The sequence below is a fragment of the Camelina sativa genome, chromosome 3, assembly GCF_030686135.1.
Source record: "Camelina sativa cultivar CO46 ecotype springtype chromosome 3, ASM3068613v1".
NCBI classification, from domain to species: domain Eukaryota; kingdom Viridiplantae; phylum Streptophyta; class Magnoliopsida; order Brassicales; family Brassicaceae; genus Camelina; species Camelina sativa.
The window spans coordinates 30,779,659-30,802,584 of record NC_141882.1 but is presented as its reverse complement, the minus strand read 5'-3'; the positions used below and the strand labels follow the sequence as shown (position 1 = coordinate 30,802,584).

Here is a 22,926-nt window from a genome sequence, read left to right as displayed (position 1 = left end):
CAATAGTTCGACGACTAGTGGGTCGTTATGCGGGAAATCTAAGCCTTTCAGGTCGCTGTCGTCGAAATTTATCGTTGTGTTTTCAGAACTGATCTTCGACGGTCAAGAATTTTTCATTTCGGCTTTCTTGGTGTAATCTCTTATTGACCTGACCAAATTGTTGCATCCTGCTAGTCCGCCCATGATCATGTTTATCCGTCTCATTACCGGGGGACGGTGGTCGGTCTGATGATCTGTGCGCGGTCGTTTTTCATGATCGTCGTTATTTAGCGCCTCTGCTTCATCACCGTTCTGGTCGGCGAGTGCTTTGGAATCTTTTACAAACTTCCGAGCGATACTTTCAGCTCGCTTGGAATCAGCTTTGTCGGGTCGGGTCGTCTTGCTTCTGTCAGACTCGACAATTATTGCCCCCTTTTTGTACCGCTTCATCAGGATTGTTTGGAGGTAACGACACTCCTCGGTTGAATGTGTGGTACTCTGATGGAAGTCGCAGTATTGAGCTGCGCTATTCTCACCTCCTTCCTTCCTGATGTACTTATTTTCACCGATCGCGAAGGTTCGACGAGTTCGGTCTAGGTTTCGGGAGAAGTGCTGGCGTGGCTCAACGTGTTCGACCTTGGGAGCTGTGACTGCTGGTGGATTGGCTGCTTCTTACCGTTGACCACCTTTTCTTCTTCGACTTCTATGTGCTTCGCAGCTCGTAGTAGCGCGTCGGCTATGGTTTCTACATGGGTCAGGGACAGCTCCTCTTTAAACTGAGATTCGTACCACAGCGCGTTTTTGAGTGCAACGATAGCTGCAGCGTCTGGAATTGAGACGTTAACGACAACTTCTTTAAAATGTCCGATGAAAGATCGAAGTGATTCGTTTCGCCCTTGAGTCAGTGCGTACAGATCGGCATGGGAGTTCTTGTTTTCCATCAAAACGGAGAACTGCTTTAAAAACTCGGTTATCAGATCCTTGATACTATCAATCGATCCAGACGGGAACCGCGAAAACCAACTCAAATCTGCTCTGGTCAAGTGCTCGGCAAAGACTTGGCATGCACCAGCATCGTACTCTGTCGGGCTGAACTGCAAGGGGCCGAGAGCTACCCCGAAAGTGAGCAGAAAGTCTCGTGGGTCGGCTGTCCCATCGTAGAAACCCAGCCTTGGCTTGACCGCTCGCTTCACAGGTGTGGTTGCAAGCCTCCTCGAGAATGGGGTTCGCTGAGTCGCCTCGAGCATGAGATCTACCTCTGCTGCTCTACTCGTCGCTTTATGAAATATAGTCTCCATTTCTTGCATCTTTTCCCTAATTTGCTTCAGCTCGGCATCCTTGGTGTTGTCTCTCTGTTCATCGATGCGCGGGTTGGGGTCGCGCTCGGGGCCGCCAGTTCTCGCAGACGGCCTTGGCATCATTCCTGCTGAGAAAAGATTCGTCGAGCCTTGTCGGACGGCCGAGAGATGGTTGATTTCCTCCTGGGATCCGACCTGTGCTGCGGTTAGTGCGTCCAATCGAGTATTGGTTCGCTGTTCTTGTTGGTCGAGGCATGCTAAGATCCCGGGAAATAGCTCCTCTATGCTGGAGACGGGCTGGCTATTAAACAGGGTAAGTTGCGCTGGGTTCAGAGTCGGTTCTGTGGTCGTCGGGCTCGCTAGGTTCCTTGCGATGACGAACGTTGCTGGTCTCTCCGCTGTAGCAGCCTTTCTCGGAGCGTCCGGTGTTTGGAGGACTGCCTGTTCTACTTGATCTGTTGTCGGGGTTGTTGTTTCCCATGACGATCCGGCTTCCTTGCTTCCTTCTTTGGTGGCTATGGTCATCTCGCGTAGCTGTTGTAGGTCTGTTCTTCAAACTTTCAAAGAGAATCTCGACTTGGTTCCCCCTACATGGCACGCCAAATTGTTCATGTCCAGATCGGTCCAATTAGAGAGTTTTAGTTCGGTATTTAGAGGGTCGAAGTTCTCATTTATATATGAAAAAGTCGGGCTACAGTTGGTAACGACGAGATATAAAATGACAAAAAGGAAACAATTATCGAGCTGAGAGCTCGTCAATCGATATTGCGAGAACCTGTTCTCTTGTACGAATTTCCTCTCCGTTTTTCGTGTCCTTTCGTCGTATGCCGTACATTCACTATTTATAAATTACTGTGTCGGTTCGTCATCCGAAAAGACCAAAATACCCTGCTCGGCCTATTAATTCTTTTGGGCCTTTTCTGGGCTGGGCCTATTGTTGGGGTGAAATCCACCCCTAACACCTAATTATTTTTGTTTACTTATCACATAACCAATTATATTCTTCCACATAGGCACATAACTAAAATCTATATATTAACAAACTTATAACAAAAAATATATCAATAAGAAAAAACGGAACTTCCTCAAAATTTTCTATCTTTTTACATGTTTTAAATTATAAAATTAAATCAGAAAAAAAAATAGAGAGCAAGACAAAAATTTTATAAAAAAAAAAAAAATCAATTTCTTAAATGGACATAAAATAATGAGAAATACCCTAAAATAACACTAAAACAAGTTTTATGGACAATTATAACACACATTCCATAAATTTAAAAAAATAGTACTATTTAACACATTAAAATATTTAAAATTAATTTTTAGAATTTTGTTTTTTAGGTTTGGGTTTTCAATTTCACATTTAGGGTATAGTTTTGAGGGATATGATTTAGTATTTTGAATTTAGAATTTAATTTAAAAGATTAATTGATACTATTTTTGGAATTTTAGATATGCAGTGTTAAGTTTGAGAAAAAAAAATTATTTTTGTGTTATTTTTGAAAATCTCCCTAAAATAAAATAAACATCCAACTTGCGTTAACTAAACAATGTTGTGCAGAAAACAATGGTCATTTGAGGAGACAAAGAAGCATATAAATCCTCCGGAAAGGGTCAGATGTGGTTCAGGCTCTAGAGTAAACAAACCATTTGACTTCTCTACATTGTTAAAAAACTCTTCATAACTCAGATGATCTCTCCACTGCTTTTTTGTTGTCTCCTCAAAATGACCATTGTTCTCTGCACTACATTGTTAACAAACTTTTTTGTTAAAAAACTCTTCATAACGCAGCGCAGTACATGTGAATTAAACGATACAATGTCTCACACCTAACTTTCTGGACTACCTTATTGCATATCCATCACGTTGTTCCCACGCTCTTTCCATAAGTAACAGTGATCAGTGATATAATACTCTATCATACATTGTATTGATCCTGGTAAAAGATTTCTTTCAACTACAATTGAAGGCTTTGAAGCCAATGCCAAGAAAAAAAAAAAATCATCTATAGAAAATGTTCTTCTATATACAGTACTATGATGAACAACAAAAGCAAGTCATTAGTCACCAAGTCATACTATTGGGCCGGTTCAATCGCCAATTGGTACTATCGGGCGGGGCTAAACGCCATCTCCAGCTCTCGGGTAGGGCCCAAATAGTATGGTATGCACGAATTCTTGTGATGATGGAAGTGAGATTGAGGTTCAACGCAATGGGTTCCCTAGGAAATGCAGGAAATCCGGCCATGGTTCTTAAGTAGAAGAGTGAAAAGTTAGGTGGGAATAATGGAGCAAGAAGCAAGAAAATACAGAGGAAGAAGAAGAAGATGATGAAATGATCGATCGAGAGAGGACGAGGGAAAGAAACAATATATATTCAATACGTCACCGTATTTAAAAAAAAAAAAAAAAAGAATAAGTGGTTATGGGTCGGATCCTTTGAAAGTGTGTGTTGGTTGGGCTCGGCGATTCAACAAAAAAAAAAAAGAAAAAACGCCTCTTTCCCCCAAGAGCAGAGGAACTCACCTATCTCTCTCTCCGTCGTCTCGTTCATAGAGAGCATAAAACCTAAGATTCCAGTTTCGCTTGATCCACTGATTTGGAGATGGCTGGTGAGCAAGTGGAGAAGCGAGTCAAATACAAGAGCTCTGTCAAAGATCCAGGAACTCCTGGATTTCTCAGAATTGTATGCTGCAAAGAGAATTTACAATACCGTCCTTCATTCCCCTAAGTCTCGTTCTATCAATCTGCTTAACTGCTTGGGTTTCTTAAATTCGCAGAAAGAAGGGATGTTGCTCTTCGTCCCGAATGATCCCAAATCAGATTCAAAGCTCAAAGTGCAGACTCAGAACATAAGTATGTTACCCGACCCCCCCCCCCCCCCCTTCTCTCTCTCTCTCTCTCTTTTTTGTTTTTTGTTTTTGTTTTTGTGTGTGTGTTAAAATCTCTGATTCATGACTCATTCCTCTCACAGTGCTATGTTGCCTATAGTTTTCGTTATGATTATTGCCAATTTGTGTTTCTTCTTCAATTTCTCAGCTCAAAAATTTACCAAAGAAGGATCAAATAAACCTCCTTGGCTCAATCTCACTATCAAGCAGGTCTTCTTCTTCTTTTGGCATTTTTCTGCTTTAAGCTATGATAGATTATAGGATATGTGGATTTTTTAAAGCAGCTCCTCAGTGTTCATTGAAAAGTTTCCTCCTCATCTTTAGTTACTGGGACGGAGTCATATCTTTGAGTTTGAAAATTATCCTGACATGCATGCTTGCCGTGATTTCATCAGTAAGCTCCTATCCTATGTGTCTTTGTTTTGCTTTTATTGGTTTGGAACTATTTCTCTTGTTTCTTTCGTGGTGTTTCTCTAAACCTTTTCTTTCTTTCTTTTTTACTATTTACAGCGGCCCTTGGTAAAAGTGACGAGGAGCCTAAGAAAGCAGCTGTCTTGACATCTACCGAGCAACTCAGTATTAAAGAATTGGAGATACGCTTCAAGCTTCTTAGAGAAAATAGGTACGTCGTAATAAGAACATCAATTTGCCTTTTTTTTTGTTTTAAGTTTCATTGGCTCATCAAGTTCCTTCTAATATGAGTAACATATACATGGTATGAAGTGAGCTGCAGAGATTGCATAAGCAATTTGTGGAAAGTAAAGTCCTGACTGAAGATGAATTCTGGGCTACAAGGAAGGTTACTTCCTTTCTGTTTCCCTCCTTGCTTCTCGTTTTCTTCATTGTCGTTGCAGTTACTGACTTTATTCTGATCGTAGAAATTACTTGGTAAAGATTCCATCCGAAAGTCAAAGCAGCAGCTCGGGCTTAAGAGCATGATGGTTTCTGGCATCAAACCATCTACTGATGGACGGGTATGGTTCCATTTTCTCAGCTCCTTCCTGGCAGTTAGTACCATGTTCATGTACATGCTTTTGTAGGAAAGAAACAATGTAGCTATATGAAGCATACATTGATTTGTTCTGCTTAATTACATTTACGTGTTGATGTATATCATATTATCATGTGACATCCCTGCTGCATTACTAACCCACCTTTTCCATTTTTCTTCTTTCAGACTAATAGAGTGACGTTTAACTTGACACCTGAGATCATTTTTCAGGTGAGCTCTTTGGTTCACTGTGTTTTTCATTAGTGTACGTGCTCTATAAGTTTCTGAATCCGCATCCAAGTTGGATTCTTAAAGGTCGTCATTATAAGTTTGTATAGTTATATGGGGCCCAAGTCGCAGTTAGTGATAGATTGGGTGAGAAATCCATTGATAGGTGGTGTTCAGGTTGCATCATGTGCTTGAACTTTCTGAGTCCAATGTGAGAATATGAGTGAGGAATATGAACTCTTTTTACAGCTTTTTGCCCACCTTCTATGTTGTGCCTGCTTGGCCAGTAAATTCCTTACAAATATACTGAAATGTTACTTCGTTCATGCTACAGTTCTTTTCTCACTTCTGTTTTCTCCATTACGCTCTCAGATTTTTGCTGAGAAGCCTGCTGTTCGGCAGGCATTCATCAATTATGTTCCGAGTAAGGTAACAAAGACTAGCAGACTGTGAAAATCTTTGTTTTTTGGTTTAATCTTCAAATACGAAGAATCTTAACTGGCTTTGGTAGTTATTTTTTTACGCTAGATGACAGAAAAAGACTTCTGGACAAAATATTTTAGGGCAGAATATCTTTACAGCACCAAAAATACAGCAGTAGCTGCTGCAGAAGCTGCTGAGGACGAGGAACTCGCTGTCTTTCTGAAGCCTGATGAGATATTGGCTCGGGAAACTCGTCAAAAGGTTAGTTTTCTTCTATGGTTTAATCGTTTTCCATGTATTTTGTTGAAAATAAATATATGTGGCATATCCATCTTATAGAAATATTATTTCTGTAGATTAGACGGGTTGATCCAACTCTTGACATGGAGGCTGACGAGGGAGACGACTACAGTCATCTTATGGTAAGTAAGTTAACTACCACTGTATGTGAAAGGTTTGGAGAGTTTTAAAATAGCGCATCAATGTTTCTGTTGAAAGAAAATTTCAATTTTCAGTTAATACTTTACATATTCACATAGATAGAAATGTCTTGATGTTTTTAGTGTGTTGGTGTTTACGTATTGTCTATATAGTATGGCAAGAACTGGGATAATACTAACGGTGTTCAGAATCAAATTCGTAACAATGTGTGTCACATGCTTTGTTTTCTAGAATTCTTAGCGAACCTGATACTTTTATATTAGCATGTATGAGAAGGAGCTCAAATCTTATATTTAGAGCACATTAATCTCAACATTGACATTGTGCTCTTTGTATGCGGTTGGAAGGTTATTTACAATATACTATATCAAATCATCTTATATTGTGCTTAATTTAACTTTCCCGTAACACAGGACCACGGGATTCAGCGTGATGGCACCATGGATGTTGTTGAACCACAGAATGACCAGTTTAAACGATCACTTTTGCAAGATCTAAATCGTCATGCTGCTGTTGTATTGGAAGGCAGAAGCATTGGTAAACACCTCTAAGCACCTCATTTGAATTTTTTCATCTGAACATTTTATAACGGTAGACAGTTCATGAAGGTTAAACATTTATGTTGGCCTTTTGACTTTAATTCTTGGTGGTAAATATACAATAATATTCCTTTAAATTGGTAAGCAGATGTTGATTCAGAAGATACAAGGATTGTTGCAGAGGCTCTCACACGGGTTAAACAAGGTTTGATGTTTCATTCTACTACTATGTTTCACGTTTACATCTTTTTTTACTGTGCTAATCGATGGCCAATGCCACACTTTATATTCATCTGACCTTGCTATCCATCTCTATTGTTACCCTGTTAGTAAGCAAAGGTGATGGCGAAACTACCAAGGACGCTAATCAGGAAAGATTGGAAAGAATGTCCCGGGTAGCAGGAATGGAGGATCTTCAAGCACCACAAAACTTCCCGTTAGCCCCGCTTTCTATCAAGGTTTGGCTTTCTGCCAATATAAAGGGTTTCACAATTGATGATGGATGATGCGTTAATCCCCTTACTCTTTCTTGTTTGGAATCAGGATCCTCGTGATTACTTTGAATCTCAACAAGGAAATGTCGTCAATGTACCCGGAGTAGCAAAGGGATTAAAGAGAAATGTCCATGAAGCTTATGGATTACTAAAAGAATCCATTGTGGAGATTAGAGCTACAGGATTAAGTGATCCGTTGATTAAGCCTGAAGTTTCCTTCGAGGTGCTATTCTATCTCATAATAAAATGTGTGCTGAGTGCTGACTAAAGAAACCATAACTTATTGCTTTGTTGCCTGAGCTAAAAATTGCTGACCCTATTCAGGTTTTCAGTTCGTTAACCCGAACTATCTCAACTGCTAAAAATATTATTGGGAAGAACCCACGAGAGTGCTTTCTAGACAGATTACCAAAGTCCACTAAGGATGAAGTTCTACACGTAAGTCCGACATTTCCAGTGTCCTAAGTGACAAGAAGCTCTATATGTACTGATTTGTGAAGATTGGGTAGTAATGCCTATGGATAAGAGGACTTTCTTCTTTCATCTACAGCATTGGACATCAATACAAGAATTACTAAGACATTTTTGGTCATCTTATCCGATAACGACCCCATATCTTCATACCAAGGTAATTTATTGTAATTTTCAAATCTCCCTATCCCAAAGTTTGCTACATACATTGATTCGTAGGCTTTCTCGATGAACATTTAATCTTACTTATTATACACCAAGACCAAGTTGTTATACCGAATCTCTTTTGTGGGTTCTTGTGATGTTTTGTTATTATGCAGGTTGGTAAACTGAAGGATGCAATGTCCAATACTTATTCAAAACTCGATGTAAGCTTCGATATTCTTCATCTTTCTGACAAAATAAGCAACTGGGAGTATATCTGTTAGAACAGTAGAATAGTAGATCCTAATCTCTTTGTACCAATGCGTTTAAGAAAATGAAATTTGGGTAAATTAGATTGAAGTCGAATCTTATTGTTTATGGTATACTGTACGGTTTCCTTGATATTAAACTCCATGTAACTCAGGCAATGAAAGAGTCAGTGCAATCTGATCTCCGGCATCAGGTTTCTTTACTGGTTCGTCCAATGCAACAGGTTAGTTTCTTCCAATATATACTGAAAGAGTTGCATTACATTATGTCTCGGTTAAGTTTATTTTTCAACTCTTATTGCATCTATATCCAGTTTATATAACCAAACCAAGAGTCCGGTTTAAAACTGATCCTAATCGATTCTCTTTGCCAGGCTCTTGATGCTGCGTTCCAACACTACGAAGCAGATCTGCAGAGAAGAACAGCTAAGAGCAGCGGCGGCGAAAGACCAAATGGGTACGTATAGAAGACAAAAACATAAAAATCTCTGCAAGATCTTTGAATTTTTTCATTTTGTTGGTGTTTTTGAGATTTTTTCATTTGTCTCTTTTTGTCCGACCATTGAGATACAGAAAAAGAAGTCGTTTATATATATAGAAGTTTTTTTTTTCTTCTTTTTGTCTTTCTCTTTGGTGTCAATGAGGCGTTTTGTACTGAGAAGAAAGACATTTTCTTCGACAGAATACTCGATCTGAACTTACCAGCTGCTGAACATTTAATTTTGTAATGTGATCAAAAGATAAGATTGCCAACGGGCTTGGTTCGAAGTTGGGAAAGTTGCTTAGGCTCCAAGAAAGCTCTTAATGCTCTAATTGTTTAGTTAGGGTAGAACACTTATGTCACCATGGGGCAATTATAGAGAAAGGCTTCCATCTGCGTGACGGGATGAATTTTTAGTTTTGTAATGTGATTAGTTAAGATGCTCGACAGGCGGCTATACAAGCCATTAGTATGTTTTGCTTAACTCCAAAAGAAAAAAAGAAAAAAAAAACTCTAGTTAGGTAGAACGTGTGTGTGATCGATTACATAGATTTCAATGGGATAATGATGGAACAAAACAAACAATTCCAAATTATAGAAGAACCAGAGTTCTTATACCATGATGCTATGTTTAATTATATATATGCAGGTTGGTAAACTTATGTAATCTATGAATCTTTCCAATCTTATAAGCAACTCAGGGTGTTTGCTTTTGCTAATTCCCGGTGTTCTTAACTGTTTATTTAGGTTATAGATCGTGTATGTTTACAGTGGGCTCGTAATAGAGAAAGACTTCGTTTGAATAAATTTCAAAGGGATATGATAATTGTCAAATCACTAAATAAACAAACATTCGAAATTAGAAATTAAACGTAAAGAAAAATAAAGACAAAAAGAAAGACGCAAGACGAAATCCAATAGATAACCAATGAGAATGAATAGTTAATACAAGGTCTATATCTATATAAGTTGAGCTTATGTCTTCATTCTCAGCTAGAATCTGTTTGGAGGAGCTATGAAACCGTAAGCGCGGCGGCTACCACCAGTGCAGCCGACTCTCGGATCACAATCTAGATGAATAGTTTCATGGATCTTGTGGAATTCGTGTTTGAAAACCCCAAAACCAAAGACCAAACCTATAGCGATCACCACCAAAGCAAGGCACGTGCATAGCATGCAAATCCTTCCACAACACATCTTTCCTCTTCTGCGATCGTTACCTCTCTCTCTTTTTAACTTCTGATGAGGAAATTTGGATAGTGTTTGGGGTTTAAGGCTATATAGAGGTTTTTGTTATATAGTTTGTTGGTTGTGGGAATGTGGGAGACTGGGAGAGAAACGTGGGGAGAGAGGAGACCTCGAAGAGAGGAAAATTTAATAAGAGATTGGTGCGTGGACGTTTTCTGTTTCTTGCTTTAAAGTTAACCAAGAAAAAAAACATCCAACTAACTTTTGGTATATATAGCCTAGGTAAGAGTCTTCTTTCTAGATCGTAATTTTTTCTATAGAAAAAACTTGTATCATACTTTTTTTTTATTCGTGTGCTCAACCGATTATTAAAAAATGTTGTATATATATATACATAGCGATGTCATATCAAAATTCGAACTCAGAAGAAAAATGTTGTATTGCATACTTGAAAAAAAAAATCCAATTAGTAATAATTTGACTTCAATGATTACCTTTACTCGTTGCTTGTCAATCTTGACATACAAAATCCAAGCTCCACAAGCAAAGGGAAGGGGAAAAGGAACTTATCAATGTAAGTTGTACTCGATGTAGAAACGTTTTTTTTGGTTGAATTTTTACATTCAATTAAAAAATTAAACTCCTTATCTATTCTATCATCACTTTCATTCTAGAGGACAGTACATATCCTCCACCAGACTCTCTCACAGTCTCACTATATAATATATAGACTATACAGATATATAATTCGAGTTTTACATAAACACAGCTACTAGAGGATTGGGTTTTCATAAAGCACTATGGTCCAAAGGCCTTTTATTTACTTGGCTCATTTGAGCTTCTTTCTTTGCTTTTTTTTTTTTTTTTTTTTTCTCCTTCAAAAGGTTCTTTTACTAATGAATGTAGGGAAGTAAGCTTTCTTTGTATCGAAGTTATATAGTACATACTATTTCCGACAAATGATCGAAAAAATTCACTTGGTTCAAGTGTTGTTGGCATTGGTAATAATAGATGTGGGGGTGACCTTATTTTAGAACAAACCGTCCAATTGTCGTGCATGTGGTGGGCTCAGTACATTCCAGATCTGCGCCGCTCTATTAATGATCACTGACAACAATTCAATAATAGATCTTTCCGCATGCAAATACTCCTAAAGATATTCTAATGCTACTGCATAATCCATAGGAGTAATTATTATTTCCCCTTTAACTTTCACTATAAAACGCATATTATGATCGATAATAAACACCCCCAAATGTTCGGTTGATATCATTTTCGATTTTTAAAATTTTATATGTGAAGGTGGAGAATCTTTTATACTTAACAAGTGTAGTGAGGTTATGTTCGTATATCGTTTCTATCATATAAATTTAGATTTACTATGTTTGAAAAAAAAATTAAGATAAGCGTACGAATTAGTTCATACGAATTGGGAAAACATGTTAAAAAAATATTTTTTAATACTCATGATTAAAAGAAAAAGTTCCAAATAGTAATGGATCAGTAGTTGAGATATTCACTCTGTATGTTTTCTGTTTTAGGTCTTTTAACGGCGATTTCAATAATTTTTGGTCATCTGCAAATATTTTTGTTGACAAGAAAATTTTGATTTCTATGAGAGAAGAGTGTTTGAGATGTTTTTTTTTCTCGGATAAACGAGTATTTCAGATGTGGCATGATATTTCAATGGTTGTTAATTAAAAAAAAAACATAAAAAAACATATTCGACCCCCATTACACAGTCAAGAATCTTACCGTTATGCAATATGTATGTCAAAACTTTGATTATCTAATCACGTCCGCGTAAGCTAAAATGATTATCGTTTTTTTTCTTAAATATGTTTCGGATTTATGCCATACAAATTGACTAACGTTATTCTCTAATCAAAGATATTGATTACAAGAAATAGAAAATGTACCGAAATTTCCAAATTCTATTATTCAAATAAATGTATGTACCATATGAACGTCTATCTTATTAAAGTATTTTTATTTTGCATTTCCGTGTCCGCTAGAGATATATGAATGAAAACGTCATCGATAACGTTCTATAAATAAGTACCCTTCTCTTGTCCAATTTAATAACTCACTCTCGAGAGTAGCGTGAGTCTCGAGGTTTCATTATATTTTTACTTTTACAAAGGAAGTAACAATGACCGTTGGTGCCGGAATCAGCGTCACCGACTCCGATTTGGTGGTGCTAGGTCACCGTGTTCTTCACGGCGTGCCGGAGAATGTTTTAGTCACTCCAGCTTCAGGAAACGCCTTAACCGATGGCGCGTTCATCGGCGTCACGTCGGATCGAACGGGAAGCCACCGTGTCTTTTCCCTAGGCAAACTCGAGTACTCTCTTTCAATCCCTTCTCTATACTTCTCTTGGTACTTAAATGTCACATTTTAACATTGACGCTTAGGGTATAAAAATGTCTGTTTTCGATATATTTTTATTTTTCTTGGGCAGAGACTTGAGGTTTATGTGTGTCTTCCGGTTCAAATTATGGTGGATGACACAAAGAATGGGGACTAGTGGGAAAGAGATTCCTTGCGAGACTCAATTTCTAATCGTGGAAGCAAACCAAGGATCTGATTTAGGAGGAAGAGGAGGAGATCAATCAGCTTCCTCGTACGTTGTATTCTTGCCTATACTCGAAGGAGACTTCAGGGCTGTTCTTCAAGGGAACGAGGCTAATGAGCTTGAGATTTGTCTTGAAAGCGGTAATTCCACATGGTTGTTTTAGTAATTCACACGGCTAGCAAGATTTTGAGTTGGAGATTTTTTTGTATGATTATCTCTTGAGATTTATATGGTTTGTATGGTCAAAAGGTGATCCAACTGTTGGCCAATTTGAGGGGAATCATTTGGTTTTTGTGGCTGCTGGCTCCGACCCTTTTGATGTCATTACCAAAGCTGTCAAGTATGTAACCTTTCTTAACTCAAAATTGTTTCATTTCTTTTATATCCAGAATTTTATTGTTAAGTATTTTTGTACTTGTATGATTTGTTTGCTAGGGCTGTTGAGCAACATCTTCAGACATTTTCACACCGAGAGAGAAAGAAAGTAAGGAACACACTTAATAGACATTTAATGTGATCTTTAGTTATTTAAACAAAAGTAAAATTCTGAAATTTCCCCTGTTTTTGTGGTGTTCAGATGCCAGATATGTTGAACTGGTTTGGTTGGTGCACTTGGGATGCATTCTATACCAATGTCACAGCCAAAGACGTCAAGCAAGGTCTTGAGAGGTACTCATGACTGCTCTGTCTCTGACTCTTGACTCAAAACCACACTTCATGCTTTATTTAACATGTAAATTGTGAAGTACTGAACCAAACCTCCAATTATTATTGTCTGTAGCCTCAAAGCTGGTGGGGTTACACCAAAATTTGTCATAATTGATGATGGATGGCAATCTGTTGGCATGGATGAGAATAGTGTAGAATTTAACGCTGATAATTCTGCCAAGTAAGTTATTAACCAAGCTCTCATTGAAAACACTCTGTTTTGTCATGATCTCATACTTTCTTTTAGCTAATAGCCACTCTGTTTCTATCTTTTGTGCTTTCTTCAGTTTTGCAAACAGGTTAACTCACATCAAGGAGAACCACAAGTTTCAGAAGGATGGCAAAGAGGGTCACCGGGTGGATGACCCTGCATTGAGTCTTGGACATGTTATCACAGACATTAAGAGTAACAATTCTCTCAAGTATGTTTACGTTTGGCATGCGATAACGGGATACTGGGGAGGAGTCAAACCAGGCGTTTCTGGTATGGAACACTACGAATCCAAGGTTGCCTATCCAGTTTCTTCACCAGGAGTTATGTCCAACGAGAACTGTGGATGTCTAGAAAGCATAACTAAGAACGGGCTCGGTTTGGTGAATCCTGAGAAAGTCTTTAGCTTCTATAACGACCTTCACTCGTATCTTGCATCCGTTGGGATAGATGGTGTCAAAGTAGACGTCCAAAACATTCTGGAAACTCTTGGAGCTGGGCATGGCGGTCGGGTTAAACTTGCAAAGAAGTATCACCAGGCTTTGGAAGCTTCCATTTCAAGAAACTTCCCTGACAATGGTATCATCTCTTGCATGAGTCATAACACAGATGGTCTCTACAGGTGAGCCTTGCAACATTGTTCTCACACTGATTTTATCCATAATCATTACAATCCCTGTTTTCTTCTTATAATGGACATACAGCTCAAAAAAGACGGCTATTATAAGGGCATCAGACGATTTCTGGCCTAGAGATCCCGCTTCACACACTATCCACATTGCTTCTGTTGCGTATAACACACTTTTCCTTGGAGAATTCATGCAGCCGGATTGGGACATGTTTCATGTACGTTAAAATGATTCTACATTTAACATTAACAAAACTTTTTTGAACTTGTGAATGAATCTATTTGTTTCTCACTACAGAGTTTGCATCCGATGGCTGAATATCATGCAGCAGCTCGCGCGGTTGGAGGATGTGCCATTTACGTCAGGTAATCATAAGGTTCAATAGCATTTAACAAGAAAAAGGTAAAATGAGCTGCAAGTAATTAACTCTAAATATTAAAACATGTGAAACAGTGACAAACCAGGACAACATGACTTCAACCTTTTGAGAAAGCTAGTACTTGGAGATGGTTCGATACTCAGAGCAAAGCTTCCCGGAAGACCAACCCGTGATTGCTTCTTCAGTGATCCAGTCAGAGACAATAAAAGGTATCTATCTAGCTTTCCCTTTCCCTGGAAGAAAAGAAAAGCTTTAATCTTTAACTAAAACTGTTGTTGATAAACTTATGCAAGTCTTATGAAAATATGGAACTTGAACGAATTCACCGGTGTTATGGGAGTCTTTAACTGCCAAGGCGCTGGATGGTGTAAGAATGAGAAAAGATACTTGATCCATGACCAAGAACCTGGGACAATTTCTGGTTATGTCCGAACCAATGATGTTCATTACATCCATAAAGCTGCAGCCTTTGAGTGGTCAGGCGATTCAATCGTCTATTCCCATCTCAGAGGTAGTACACAAACTCAACTACTCTGATTTCACTTCAAAAAAAAAAAAAAAAGATCACTTTCCTAATGTGTGTATTTGTGTTACCAGGAGAGTTGGTGTATCTTCCCAAGGATGCATCACTAGCAGTCACATTGAAGTCACGTGAATACGAAGTCTTCACTGTGGTTCCGGTGAAGGAATTTACCGATGGAAGTAAGTTTGCTCCGGTGGGACTTGTGGAGATGTTTAACTCTGGAGGAGCCATAGTGAGTTTAAGATACGATGATGATGATGATGATGATGATGATGATGATGATGGGAGTGGTAACTTTGTCGTTAGGATGAAACTTCGAGGCAGTGGTTTGGTTGGGGTTTACTCGTCTGTTCGACGACCAAGAAATGTCACGGTGGATTCAGACAATGTGGAGTACCGGTATGAACCGGGATCGGGATTGGTTACGTTTACGTTAGGAGTTCCGGAGAAAGAAATGTATCTTTGGGACGTGGTCGTTCAACTGTGACGACCTTCCAATATTTTGGCGTGCTCTCTCATTAAGTATTGGTTTATCTATCGATTTATATTGATCTGTATGATTGTATCAGCTATGTATCTTGATTTGTGTTAATCGGTATGAAGTCATTGATAAGATCTATCTATTATTGTTCCTTTTGATACGTGTTTATGATCAACAAATCTCGTAATTTGTAGTCCACGTTGTAATCAGATCAATAAAAAGATAATGGGATTACGTGATGCGGTCGATAGTAATTTATTTTATTCTGGACTATGGTAACACGTCACGTTTGAGGGATTCACTTAGTTTTTTTTTTCCTGGCTTAATATCAACTATTCATTAACCAATATAATACATCCAAATCAAAGATACTTAACATTTCTCTCTAAAAAATTGAACCAAATGCAATGAGTCGATCAAGTAAAAGCATGAATCACTAACCAGAGAAATATTGCATTTTTCTACCACAGCGAGATAGATAACACACCACAACTCAGTATGAAATCATCTCTTAAACCACCTAAGAAAGATCCTATGACACAAGAACAACTACTAGCACAAAGAAGACCAAATCCTATACTGAAGAACAATTCAAATCCAAGCTATTAGAACCTCATGATCCGACGATTAGAACATGTTCCAACAGCATCAACACCCAGTAGTGCAAAATCAGCAAAGCTTGATATCTCCGGCTTTCATTGTTCCGGTCCTAAATCAAAAACTTACCATACATCCGACTGAACCGACCAAGAGACTAAAACAAACCAGCAAGAGCAAAGGTTTCTCCGAACTTATCTAGCAAATACAGAATACTAATCAACTATAGATAAGAAATTGGAGCACAAATTAGCATAACTTCACCTCACGGTGTCTTCTCGGATTGGCCATATCGCAGCTGCCTTATTGTCTTGCTTCTTAGCTGTACTGACACCAGAAAATTGAGGAAGCTCTCAAAAACGCCGGGTTAAAGGATATCCTCAAATCTCGGCCACCGACGTACACAGAATTCTCCCCAATAACCGGTAGAATCTAAGCCCGACTCAACAGATAATCTCCAAACAGACTGGGAACTCCGACAAAGAGGTTGGGTGTAGCAGGAGGGCGCGACTCTGGACTCAGATCCAAACCCTGAGCTACGAAGAAAGCCACCCGAAGCAGCTTCGAACCACCACCATCAGCCGCCAGAGAGGAAACAAGTCGAGATATCGCTCCAAAGCATCAACCGCCGCAACAGATGAGCCATTCCTCGGTACCGCCGGAGAAGAAGATATCGAGGAACCAAACTACTACTACAACTGGAAAATAACACAAAGAAGAAGAGCAGAACCCTCTCACACCGCCGGCGAAGCCCCAGACGGCAGAGAGGCAAGCGAGATTTCGACAACGGTGGCTGGAGACTAGGGTTTTGGGAGAGATGCGCTTCTTTCTTTTTTTTTGATCCACTTAGTTTAGTTTTCTTGGTTTGGTAATTCACAATTCACATATATTTTGATAATTCATAACATTGGCTCAAGAAAAAGAAAAAAAAAACAGTTGGAAATTAGATAAAATGTCCAATTCTTTGAAGGAAAAAAAATCAATTAATTAATTAATTATTAAGAGGTTTTGGAAAAAAAGAAATAGTTTCTTTTATAAGAAGGAAAAGAAGAAAAAAAAAAAGCAAAAGAAATAGAAACTGGTCTTGTTTTCAAAAACTGGGTGATGAAAAAAAAATTAAGTAGCAGAAGAAGAAGAAGGAAAGTTCCTTGATCACAGCTCTATACTGACATCTCTGAGATCTCTGGGAGATTCTTTTATCACTCAGATCACAAATCCCTCTCTCTCTCGTCTATTGTTCCTTGTAACTATCAATAATCGTAGACTGATTAGGCTTCTCCATACCATTGGACCATCTCCAACAGATCGAAAGAAGAAGACGAATTCAAAGTTTCTTTTTTTTTTTTTTTTTTTTTTGTTTCTTGGAGTTTATAATTGCTTTTGATTTGATTTCTGCAACTTGTTCAAGTCTTCCTTCTCTGACCCTTAGTTGACTTCTTTAGGTAAACCCCTTTCTGATCTCTTCTTTACCCGTTTCTTTAATCGTCCCTTCGATCTTCTTCAAACCGTCGGGTTTATGAACTGATTCACTGTTACTGATTTCATTGCAATGTTAAGCTTCCATCCTCTTTTATTTGTAAAAGTAATCATCTTTGATATTGATGAATTTGGTCTCCTAAGCTTTCATACCCTAAGCATTTCAAGATTTGGGTTTTTATTAGATGTTTCTCCATCTTCAGGTTCTAGAAGAAGAGTGTATCCTCGTTTTCATGTGTTGTTAGCAACAAGAGTCTATGGGTTGTTGTAAGGTGCCAGCTCTTATTCAGGCGCAGGTTGAAGTAAGTTATATACTGTAGTTCACCATCTATCACGTCTTCCCTCTAAGTTATATGGCTCCCTCATTCTCAGCTTAATCGACCTTTGAACAGATGGTTTTGGTTAATGATGTTGAGCACAAAAGCCTTTTCAGACGAGAAACTGATTCCCCCTCAAAGAAAAGCATCTTCCTTGATGGAACAAGGATCACTTTCTCCAAGTTTTCGCGAACGTGCGACTAAAACACCTAACAACAGTGTGCTCCAGAGCTTCAAGATCGTTATTTTGTCTAATAAGCTCAATCTTTTGTTGCCTTTTGGTCCTCTAGCTATACTACTCCATTACTTGACAGATAATAAGGTGAGCATTTGTACTTTTCGTGTACTAATAATCATAGCAGTTTCATTTCTTCTGATTATGTCTTAAGACATGATTCCTGTGGCTCAGGGATGGATCTTCTTACTGAGCTTAGTAGGCATCACACCATTAGCTGAACGTCTCGGATATGCCACAGAGTAAGTTGTTGCTCGCACTTGTTACTCTTGAGTTATCATTTCAATCAGCGAGGCTTATGTATCTAAGTAACCATTTATTTTGTGACAGGCAATTGGCTTGTTACACGGGTTCAACTGGTATGATTCTTCTGATAGCCATTCTATTTCGGGTTCTCGTCAATTTCTCCTGATATTTTTTTGACGTGGTATACAAATGTAACAGTTGGAGGCCTTCTAAACGCTACGTTTGGAAACGTGACAGAGCTGATCATATCGATTTTCGCTCTCAAAACTGGAATGATACGTGTTGTACAGCTGACACTGCTCGGCTCGATCCTTTCTAACATGTTGCTTGTACTTGGCTGCGCCTTTTTTTGTGGTGGGCTTGTATATTCCCAGAAAGAGCAAGTCTTTGACAAAGTAAGCATATATCATTCACTTGTTCTCTTCTTTTCTTCAATGTATTTGTTCTGTAATCTGTACCATGTTTCTGAGCTTATCTATTCTGTAACACCAGGGAAACGCCGTTGTGAATTCAGGATTGCTTTTGATGGCTGTCATGGGGTTACTCTTCCCCACAGTTCTTCATTACACGCACAGTGAGGTTCATGCTGGGTCATCAGAGCTTGCTCTCTCAAGATTCAGCAGTTGCGTAATGCTTGTTGCCTATGCTGCTTACCTCTTTTTCCAGTTGAAGAGCCAGCCGAGTTCTTATACTGCTCTTACGGAGGTTTGTTGTCTTTGACCTTTAATGACTTTTTCTTATAAGCCAGGAGACGATAGATTAAGATAACTACAAATACAAATATTGTTTCTTACAAGTTAAACCAGTTTCATCATTTGATCATGAGTCATGACCATAGATGATTCTTGCCAATTTTACGGGGTCTCTTCAATTTCTTTTTTATAAACCAATGGCCATTAAACTTAGTGGCTTACACCTCTTTCTTATACTTTGACTTAAACCTGTTGTTTGGTAAACACTGTAAATTATAGGAAACAAGCCAGGACGAAGAATCTTCAGACGATGATGAAGATCCTGAGATCTCCAAGTGGGAAGCTATCATCTGGCTTTCAATCTTGACGGCTTGGGTCTCTCTTCTTTCCGGCTATCTTGTTGATGCCATAGAGGTAAATAGCGACCTGGAATTTTTTTGTATTTCATTATTTCTTATGAAGTATCTTATGAAATAGCGACCTGCACTCTTAACTTTTCATGTTTGTTTATTCATTTCCATATCATCAGGACAACATTGCAATGCTTGTTTATGAGTTTGGCTTGTGGTTTTAACTTATTGTTTTCAATCTGTTAATAGGGTGCTTCGGTGTCATGGAAGATACCAATCTCTTTTATCAGTGTCATCTTGCTTCCTATAGTTGGGAATGCGGCTGAGCATGCAGGAGCTATTATGTTTGCCATGAAAGACAAGCTGGTACGCAGAGAAGTCTCTTGCATTTTGATTTATATGATTCTCTGCATTAGGTTCTTAACTGTTCATTCTCCTCTCTACAGGACCTGTCTTTGGGAGTGGCTATTGGATCCTCCATTCAGATTTCTATGTTTGCGGTATGTATATGAAATGTGAACTTGGGTCTAGTACTGAACATTCTCTTAATAATTTTGATTGTGGCGATTGGATATAGGTTCCTTTCTGTGTGGTGATCGGATGGATGATGGGTGCACAAATGGACCTAAATTTCCAGCTATTTGAGACGGCTACACTGTTTATAACTGTTATTGTTGTAGCATTCTTTCTCCAGGTCGGTTAATCTTGAAGCTAATTATCAAACCAATCTTGAGTTTATCAGCATGAAGTTGTTAAAGGTCTCTGTGTGTGTTTGTTTTAATGCAGGAAGGGACATCGAATTACTTCAAAGGGTTGATGCTTATACTTTGCTATTTGATAGTCGCTGCTAGTTTCTTCGTACACGAAGATCCTCGTCAAGGTTAGTGTTGAATTTACTATTTCTTATCTTCATGATACTATCCTGGAAGAAAACCTCTTGTGACATATCTCTGTTGAAACGTGTTCTTTCTTGGCAGATGATATATAAACCAACAGAAAGAACACAAATCTAATCTGTGAAGCAGTTTGTGTCATAAAACTAAATCCTGATGATCTCAGGAACACACCATCTTACATGTACATTTGAGATTCTATAGTTTGTTGCATAACATTTGAACAGTAGCCCCATTTTACGGGTTTTACCTTCCCTTACATTGTGTACTTCCCTTAGGGGCTTAGGTTTACAAATCTTTAAAATTATCACGTTTTGTCTCAGTTATTTGACTTAAGAAACAGATGGGGGTTGTTTAGTGAAATTGAGCTTAAAAGCCTTTTGGAACAAGAAAGAAACGGATTCCCCACACACAAAAGCATCTTCTTTGATGGAGCATCGAGAACGCAGAGCTAAAGCACCTAGGAACAATGTATCCAGAGCTATATTGGAAACCTTAATGCTATATAACTTGAATAACTCTTTTCCATACACAATCAAAAGAACACGAAGACGCATTTGCGAACTTGCACAAAAAGGGCTGTACGGAACGACTATCACACCTATGGCAAATTGCTCGAGTGTTATCACTGTTACGAATAACTGAAACCGTAACATCGTTTATGTCGAAGGACGCGGGCTTCAAGAAGATTGGGTTTCCCAGCAAGCAACTAACATGAACTGTGACATTGTAATAGTCATTGCACGTATAGAACCACTCTTTTGCCAGTAATATTGCCTCACATATTTCACACCAGTATTGACCATTTGTTGTATCTTCTTCCCTGTAGCAGAGAGCGAGTGGATGCTTATCGTGCTTGTAGTGTATCTTATTTGGCAAAGTAGCGCATTTTAGGCCCAAGAATGACTTGCATTCCAGACACTCTAGGTAAAATGGTGAACAATGTTTAGCACACCACATGCATTCTCCCTTTGTGAGATTGAAGAAGAGATCATGATGTGAATGGCTTCCATGGATGAAAGGATCCAGAAGGGAAGCGCAACGTGCGTCCAATTAAAATTGGCAGCCTTCCTCGCTGCATATGTACACGAAACCATAACCTGATTGGTCACAACCACTGCATTTGAACATGCCATCCCCTCCCTGGAGCTGCACAACCTCGAGTGGCTCAGGAGGGATTTGATAAAGTATAAGCCGGCGTTTGTGTATGGGATGGTCTTTTTTACGAGGAAATGACGCACATGCTTTGTGGAGAAGGAAGTTGCACAACGTACAACCATAAAAACTTTCAGACACTAAGATTGGTATGATGCATGCCTGACAGAACTTGTTTTCATCACAAGCTCCGTCGTTCATGTGGAGTCTTAGATGATGCTCGTGGCTGAAATGTTGTATTGTCTCGTCATCGATCCTGTCGAATGGCTCGACGTCTTCATCGGGTTCTTCTGGAACTCCTTCAAGATCTTTTCCGTCCCATACTCTTTCTTGTACCGCACATCTGGAATGCACAGCATAGTGACATCCCTTATTGCAAGAAAACTGTCCGTAGGTGACATCGATGGTACGGCGACAGACACCACAACGGAATAATCCGGAAGGAAGAGAGGGAGAGAGATAAACGGTGTGGATGACGGGTGATTTTAATAACACGGGGTAAGTAGATACATGCCCTGTGGACCATGAAGTTACATGAAAGACAAGCATAGACGAGGTCATGTGTGTTTCAAGAGACAAGCCACAAGCATCACATGGGGAAGGGATTCGTCTAGGAAAGATGGAGAGGGGATGCTCATGGCTCTTGAGATGAAATATGGTGAAAGGTGGTGGGTTTCTAGTACAAGTGAGGTTTAGGCTGAAGCTGCAAGTAGAACAGTGATAGTATACCTCTTGGAGATGCCTCTGACAACATTTGCATCTCAAATCAGATATAGAGATAGAGACGTCATCGGGCTCTGTTTCAGAATCAGAGGGTTCCTCTTGCCATGAAGTGGGCAACTGCTTCAAATCATAATAAGAGGAATCTGAGGAGAAGGTGAGTTTTAGAAGATGTTGAGCGTGAAAAGGATGTCTGATCTCAGGCGGGTACAAGTTGCAAACCTTGTGGAAACACAGTTTACAAGTAGCACAGTAATAGCTCAGGTCATCTTCGGATCCCACGCCTCCACATCACATGTATGGCAACTAGAGAAATAATGATATCTCTCTTGAAGGAAGTGAGGCCTAGTCAAATCAGATAAACGACATCTTGGTCAGACATAACAGTTCTTGTGAACGTCGTAATCGCAGGTGTCACAATGGAGATGATACTTAGTGCGTTGTTTCTTGTATCTGCATATGATGCATTTAGACATTCGTCGACCACATCGTCGACAAAGGAAGTGTGTCGGCTCAGATGGATCAGACTGATGACAAATGAGTCTAGCACGAGAACATATATGAGTTTAGGTACGACTGTTTTCAGATTGTCGTTACATATAATCATTTCTCAAAACCACTTGATTTGTGATTTAAGAATATAATAAAATCAAGAGTACTGTTTTTGAATTAAACAAATTTCAGTTTGAACAGTTTTTCTCGGTTCACCTCCTACGGCTTATTTAAAGATATTTAAGTTAAAAGTTGACCAGTAAATGGACCGGTACTAGGCCCATAACCAAATCTCATAATAAAGATTAGAGAGTTCATAACGCCCCAACATAAAAACGCCCACCTCTAAGCCTTTTTCATTTCGTTGTTTGTTTGACGTGCCCACCCTCTAATTTAAATTTAAATTAAAA

General features: G+C 38.9%; 6 protein-coding genes and 1 non-coding gene across 18 annotated transcripts in view; 4 read left to right on the top strand and 3 right to left on the bottom strand.

Annotated features, from left to right (window-relative positions):
- The window catches only part of LOC104778406 (protein neprosin), a 648,080-nt gene that overhangs the window by 403,924 nt on the left and 221,230 nt on the right, over nucleotides 1-22,926 (top strand). The gene's annotated exons all lie outside the window — the stretch shown is intronic.
- Nucleotides 3,166-8,936, top strand: LOC104778443 (general transcription and DNA repair factor IIH subunit TFB1-1). Of its 8 annotated transcripts, none has more exons than XM_010502893.2 (20): nucleotides 3,166-3,963; nucleotides 4,058-4,133; nucleotides 4,317-4,378; nucleotides 4,493-4,562; nucleotides 4,679-4,790; nucleotides 4,892-4,967; nucleotides 5,047-5,142; nucleotides 5,346-5,390; nucleotides 5,760-5,816; nucleotides 5,916-6,071; nucleotides 6,167-6,232; nucleotides 6,665-6,788; nucleotides 6,939-6,995; nucleotides 7,121-7,248; nucleotides 7,334-7,507; nucleotides 7,609-7,722; nucleotides 7,835-7,912; nucleotides 8,076-8,123; nucleotides 8,324-8,392; nucleotides 8,543-8,936. In XM_010502893.2, exons 1-20 carry the CDS (start codon nucleotides 3,883-3,885, stop codon nucleotides 8,633-8,635), a joined length of 1,782 nt encoding a protein of 593 aa, XP_010501195.2. In that variant the 5' UTR covers nucleotides 3,166-3,882; the 3' UTR covers nucleotides 8,636-8,936. The 8 variants fall into 8 exon arrangements, with proteins under 8 accessions (XP_010501195.2, XP_087363297.1, XP_087363302.1 ...); XM_087507171.1 differs by having other exon boundaries at nucleotides 5,722-5,816; nucleotides 5,951-6,071; XM_087507176.1 differs by having other exon boundaries at nucleotides 3,725-3,963; nucleotides 5,951-6,071.
- LOC147947916 (uncharacterized) lies at nucleotides 9,432-9,980 on the bottom strand. Its single transcript, XM_087507170.1, has one exon. The coding sequence runs from the start codon at nucleotides 9,844-9,846 to the stop codon at nucleotides 9,643-9,645; it is 204 nt and encodes a 67-aa protein (XP_087363296.1). The 5' UTR covers nucleotides 9,847-9,980; the 3' UTR covers nucleotides 9,432-9,642.
- Nucleotides 11,635-15,496, top strand: LOC104778442 (putative galactinol--sucrose galactosyltransferase 1). 2 transcript variants are annotated; one of them, XM_010502890.3, is made up of 12 exons: nucleotides 11,635-12,180; nucleotides 12,299-12,552; nucleotides 12,662-12,752; nucleotides 12,848-12,896; nucleotides 12,990-13,081; nucleotides 13,194-13,301; nucleotides 13,408-13,953; nucleotides 14,036-14,177; nucleotides 14,258-14,325; nucleotides 14,414-14,548; nucleotides 14,633-14,850; nucleotides 14,937-15,496. In XM_010502890.3, exons 1-12 carry the CDS (start codon nucleotides 11,990-11,992, stop codon nucleotides 15,347-15,349), a joined length of 2,307 nt encoding a protein of 768 aa, XP_010501192.2. In that variant the 5' UTR covers nucleotides 11,635-11,989; the 3' UTR covers nucleotides 15,350-15,496. The 2 variants fall into 2 exon arrangements, with proteins under 2 accessions (XP_010501192.2, XP_010501193.2); XM_010502891.3 differs by having other exon boundaries at nucleotides 11,894-12,216.
- LOC104779381 (uncharacterized) lies at nucleotides 15,924-16,854 on the bottom strand. Its single transcript, XR_002037582.2, has 2 exons — nucleotides 16,205-16,854; nucleotides 15,924-16,155 (listed from the first exon to the last, which is right to left on the bottom strand). It is a non-coding gene; the product is annotated as an uncharacterized LOC104779381 (transcript).
- On the top strand, nucleotides 16,965-20,471 carry LOC104778441 (vacuolar cation/proton exchanger 5-like). 4 transcript variants are annotated; one of them, XM_010502889.3, is made up of 13 exons: nucleotides 16,965-17,522; nucleotides 17,620-17,718; nucleotides 17,809-18,055; nucleotides 18,143-18,210; nucleotides 18,299-18,327; nucleotides 18,413-18,609; nucleotides 18,707-18,919; nucleotides 19,186-19,320; nucleotides 19,506-19,622; nucleotides 19,703-19,756; nucleotides 19,834-19,950; nucleotides 20,043-20,136; nucleotides 20,234-20,471. In XM_010502889.3, exons 3-13 carry the CDS (start codon nucleotides 17,822-17,824, stop codon nucleotides 20,242-20,244), a joined length of 1,269 nt encoding a protein of 422 aa, XP_010501191.2. In that variant the 5' UTR covers nucleotides 16,965-17,522; nucleotides 17,620-17,718; nucleotides 17,809-17,821; the 3' UTR covers nucleotides 20,245-20,471. The 4 variants fall into 4 exon arrangements, with proteins under 4 accessions (XP_010501191.2, XP_087365116.1, XP_010501190.2 ...); XM_087508990.1 differs by having other exon boundaries at nucleotides 16,975-17,269; XM_010502888.3 differs by having other exon boundaries at nucleotides 16,975-17,382.
- Nucleotides 20,482-22,500, bottom strand: LOC104779380 (uncharacterized). The gene is given in 5 exon segments (XM_087496743.1): nucleotides 20,482-20,609; nucleotides 20,695-21,761; nucleotides 21,763-21,868; nucleotides 21,871-22,308; nucleotides 22,410-22,500. Coding segments are annotated over 5 exon segments (1,830 nt in total).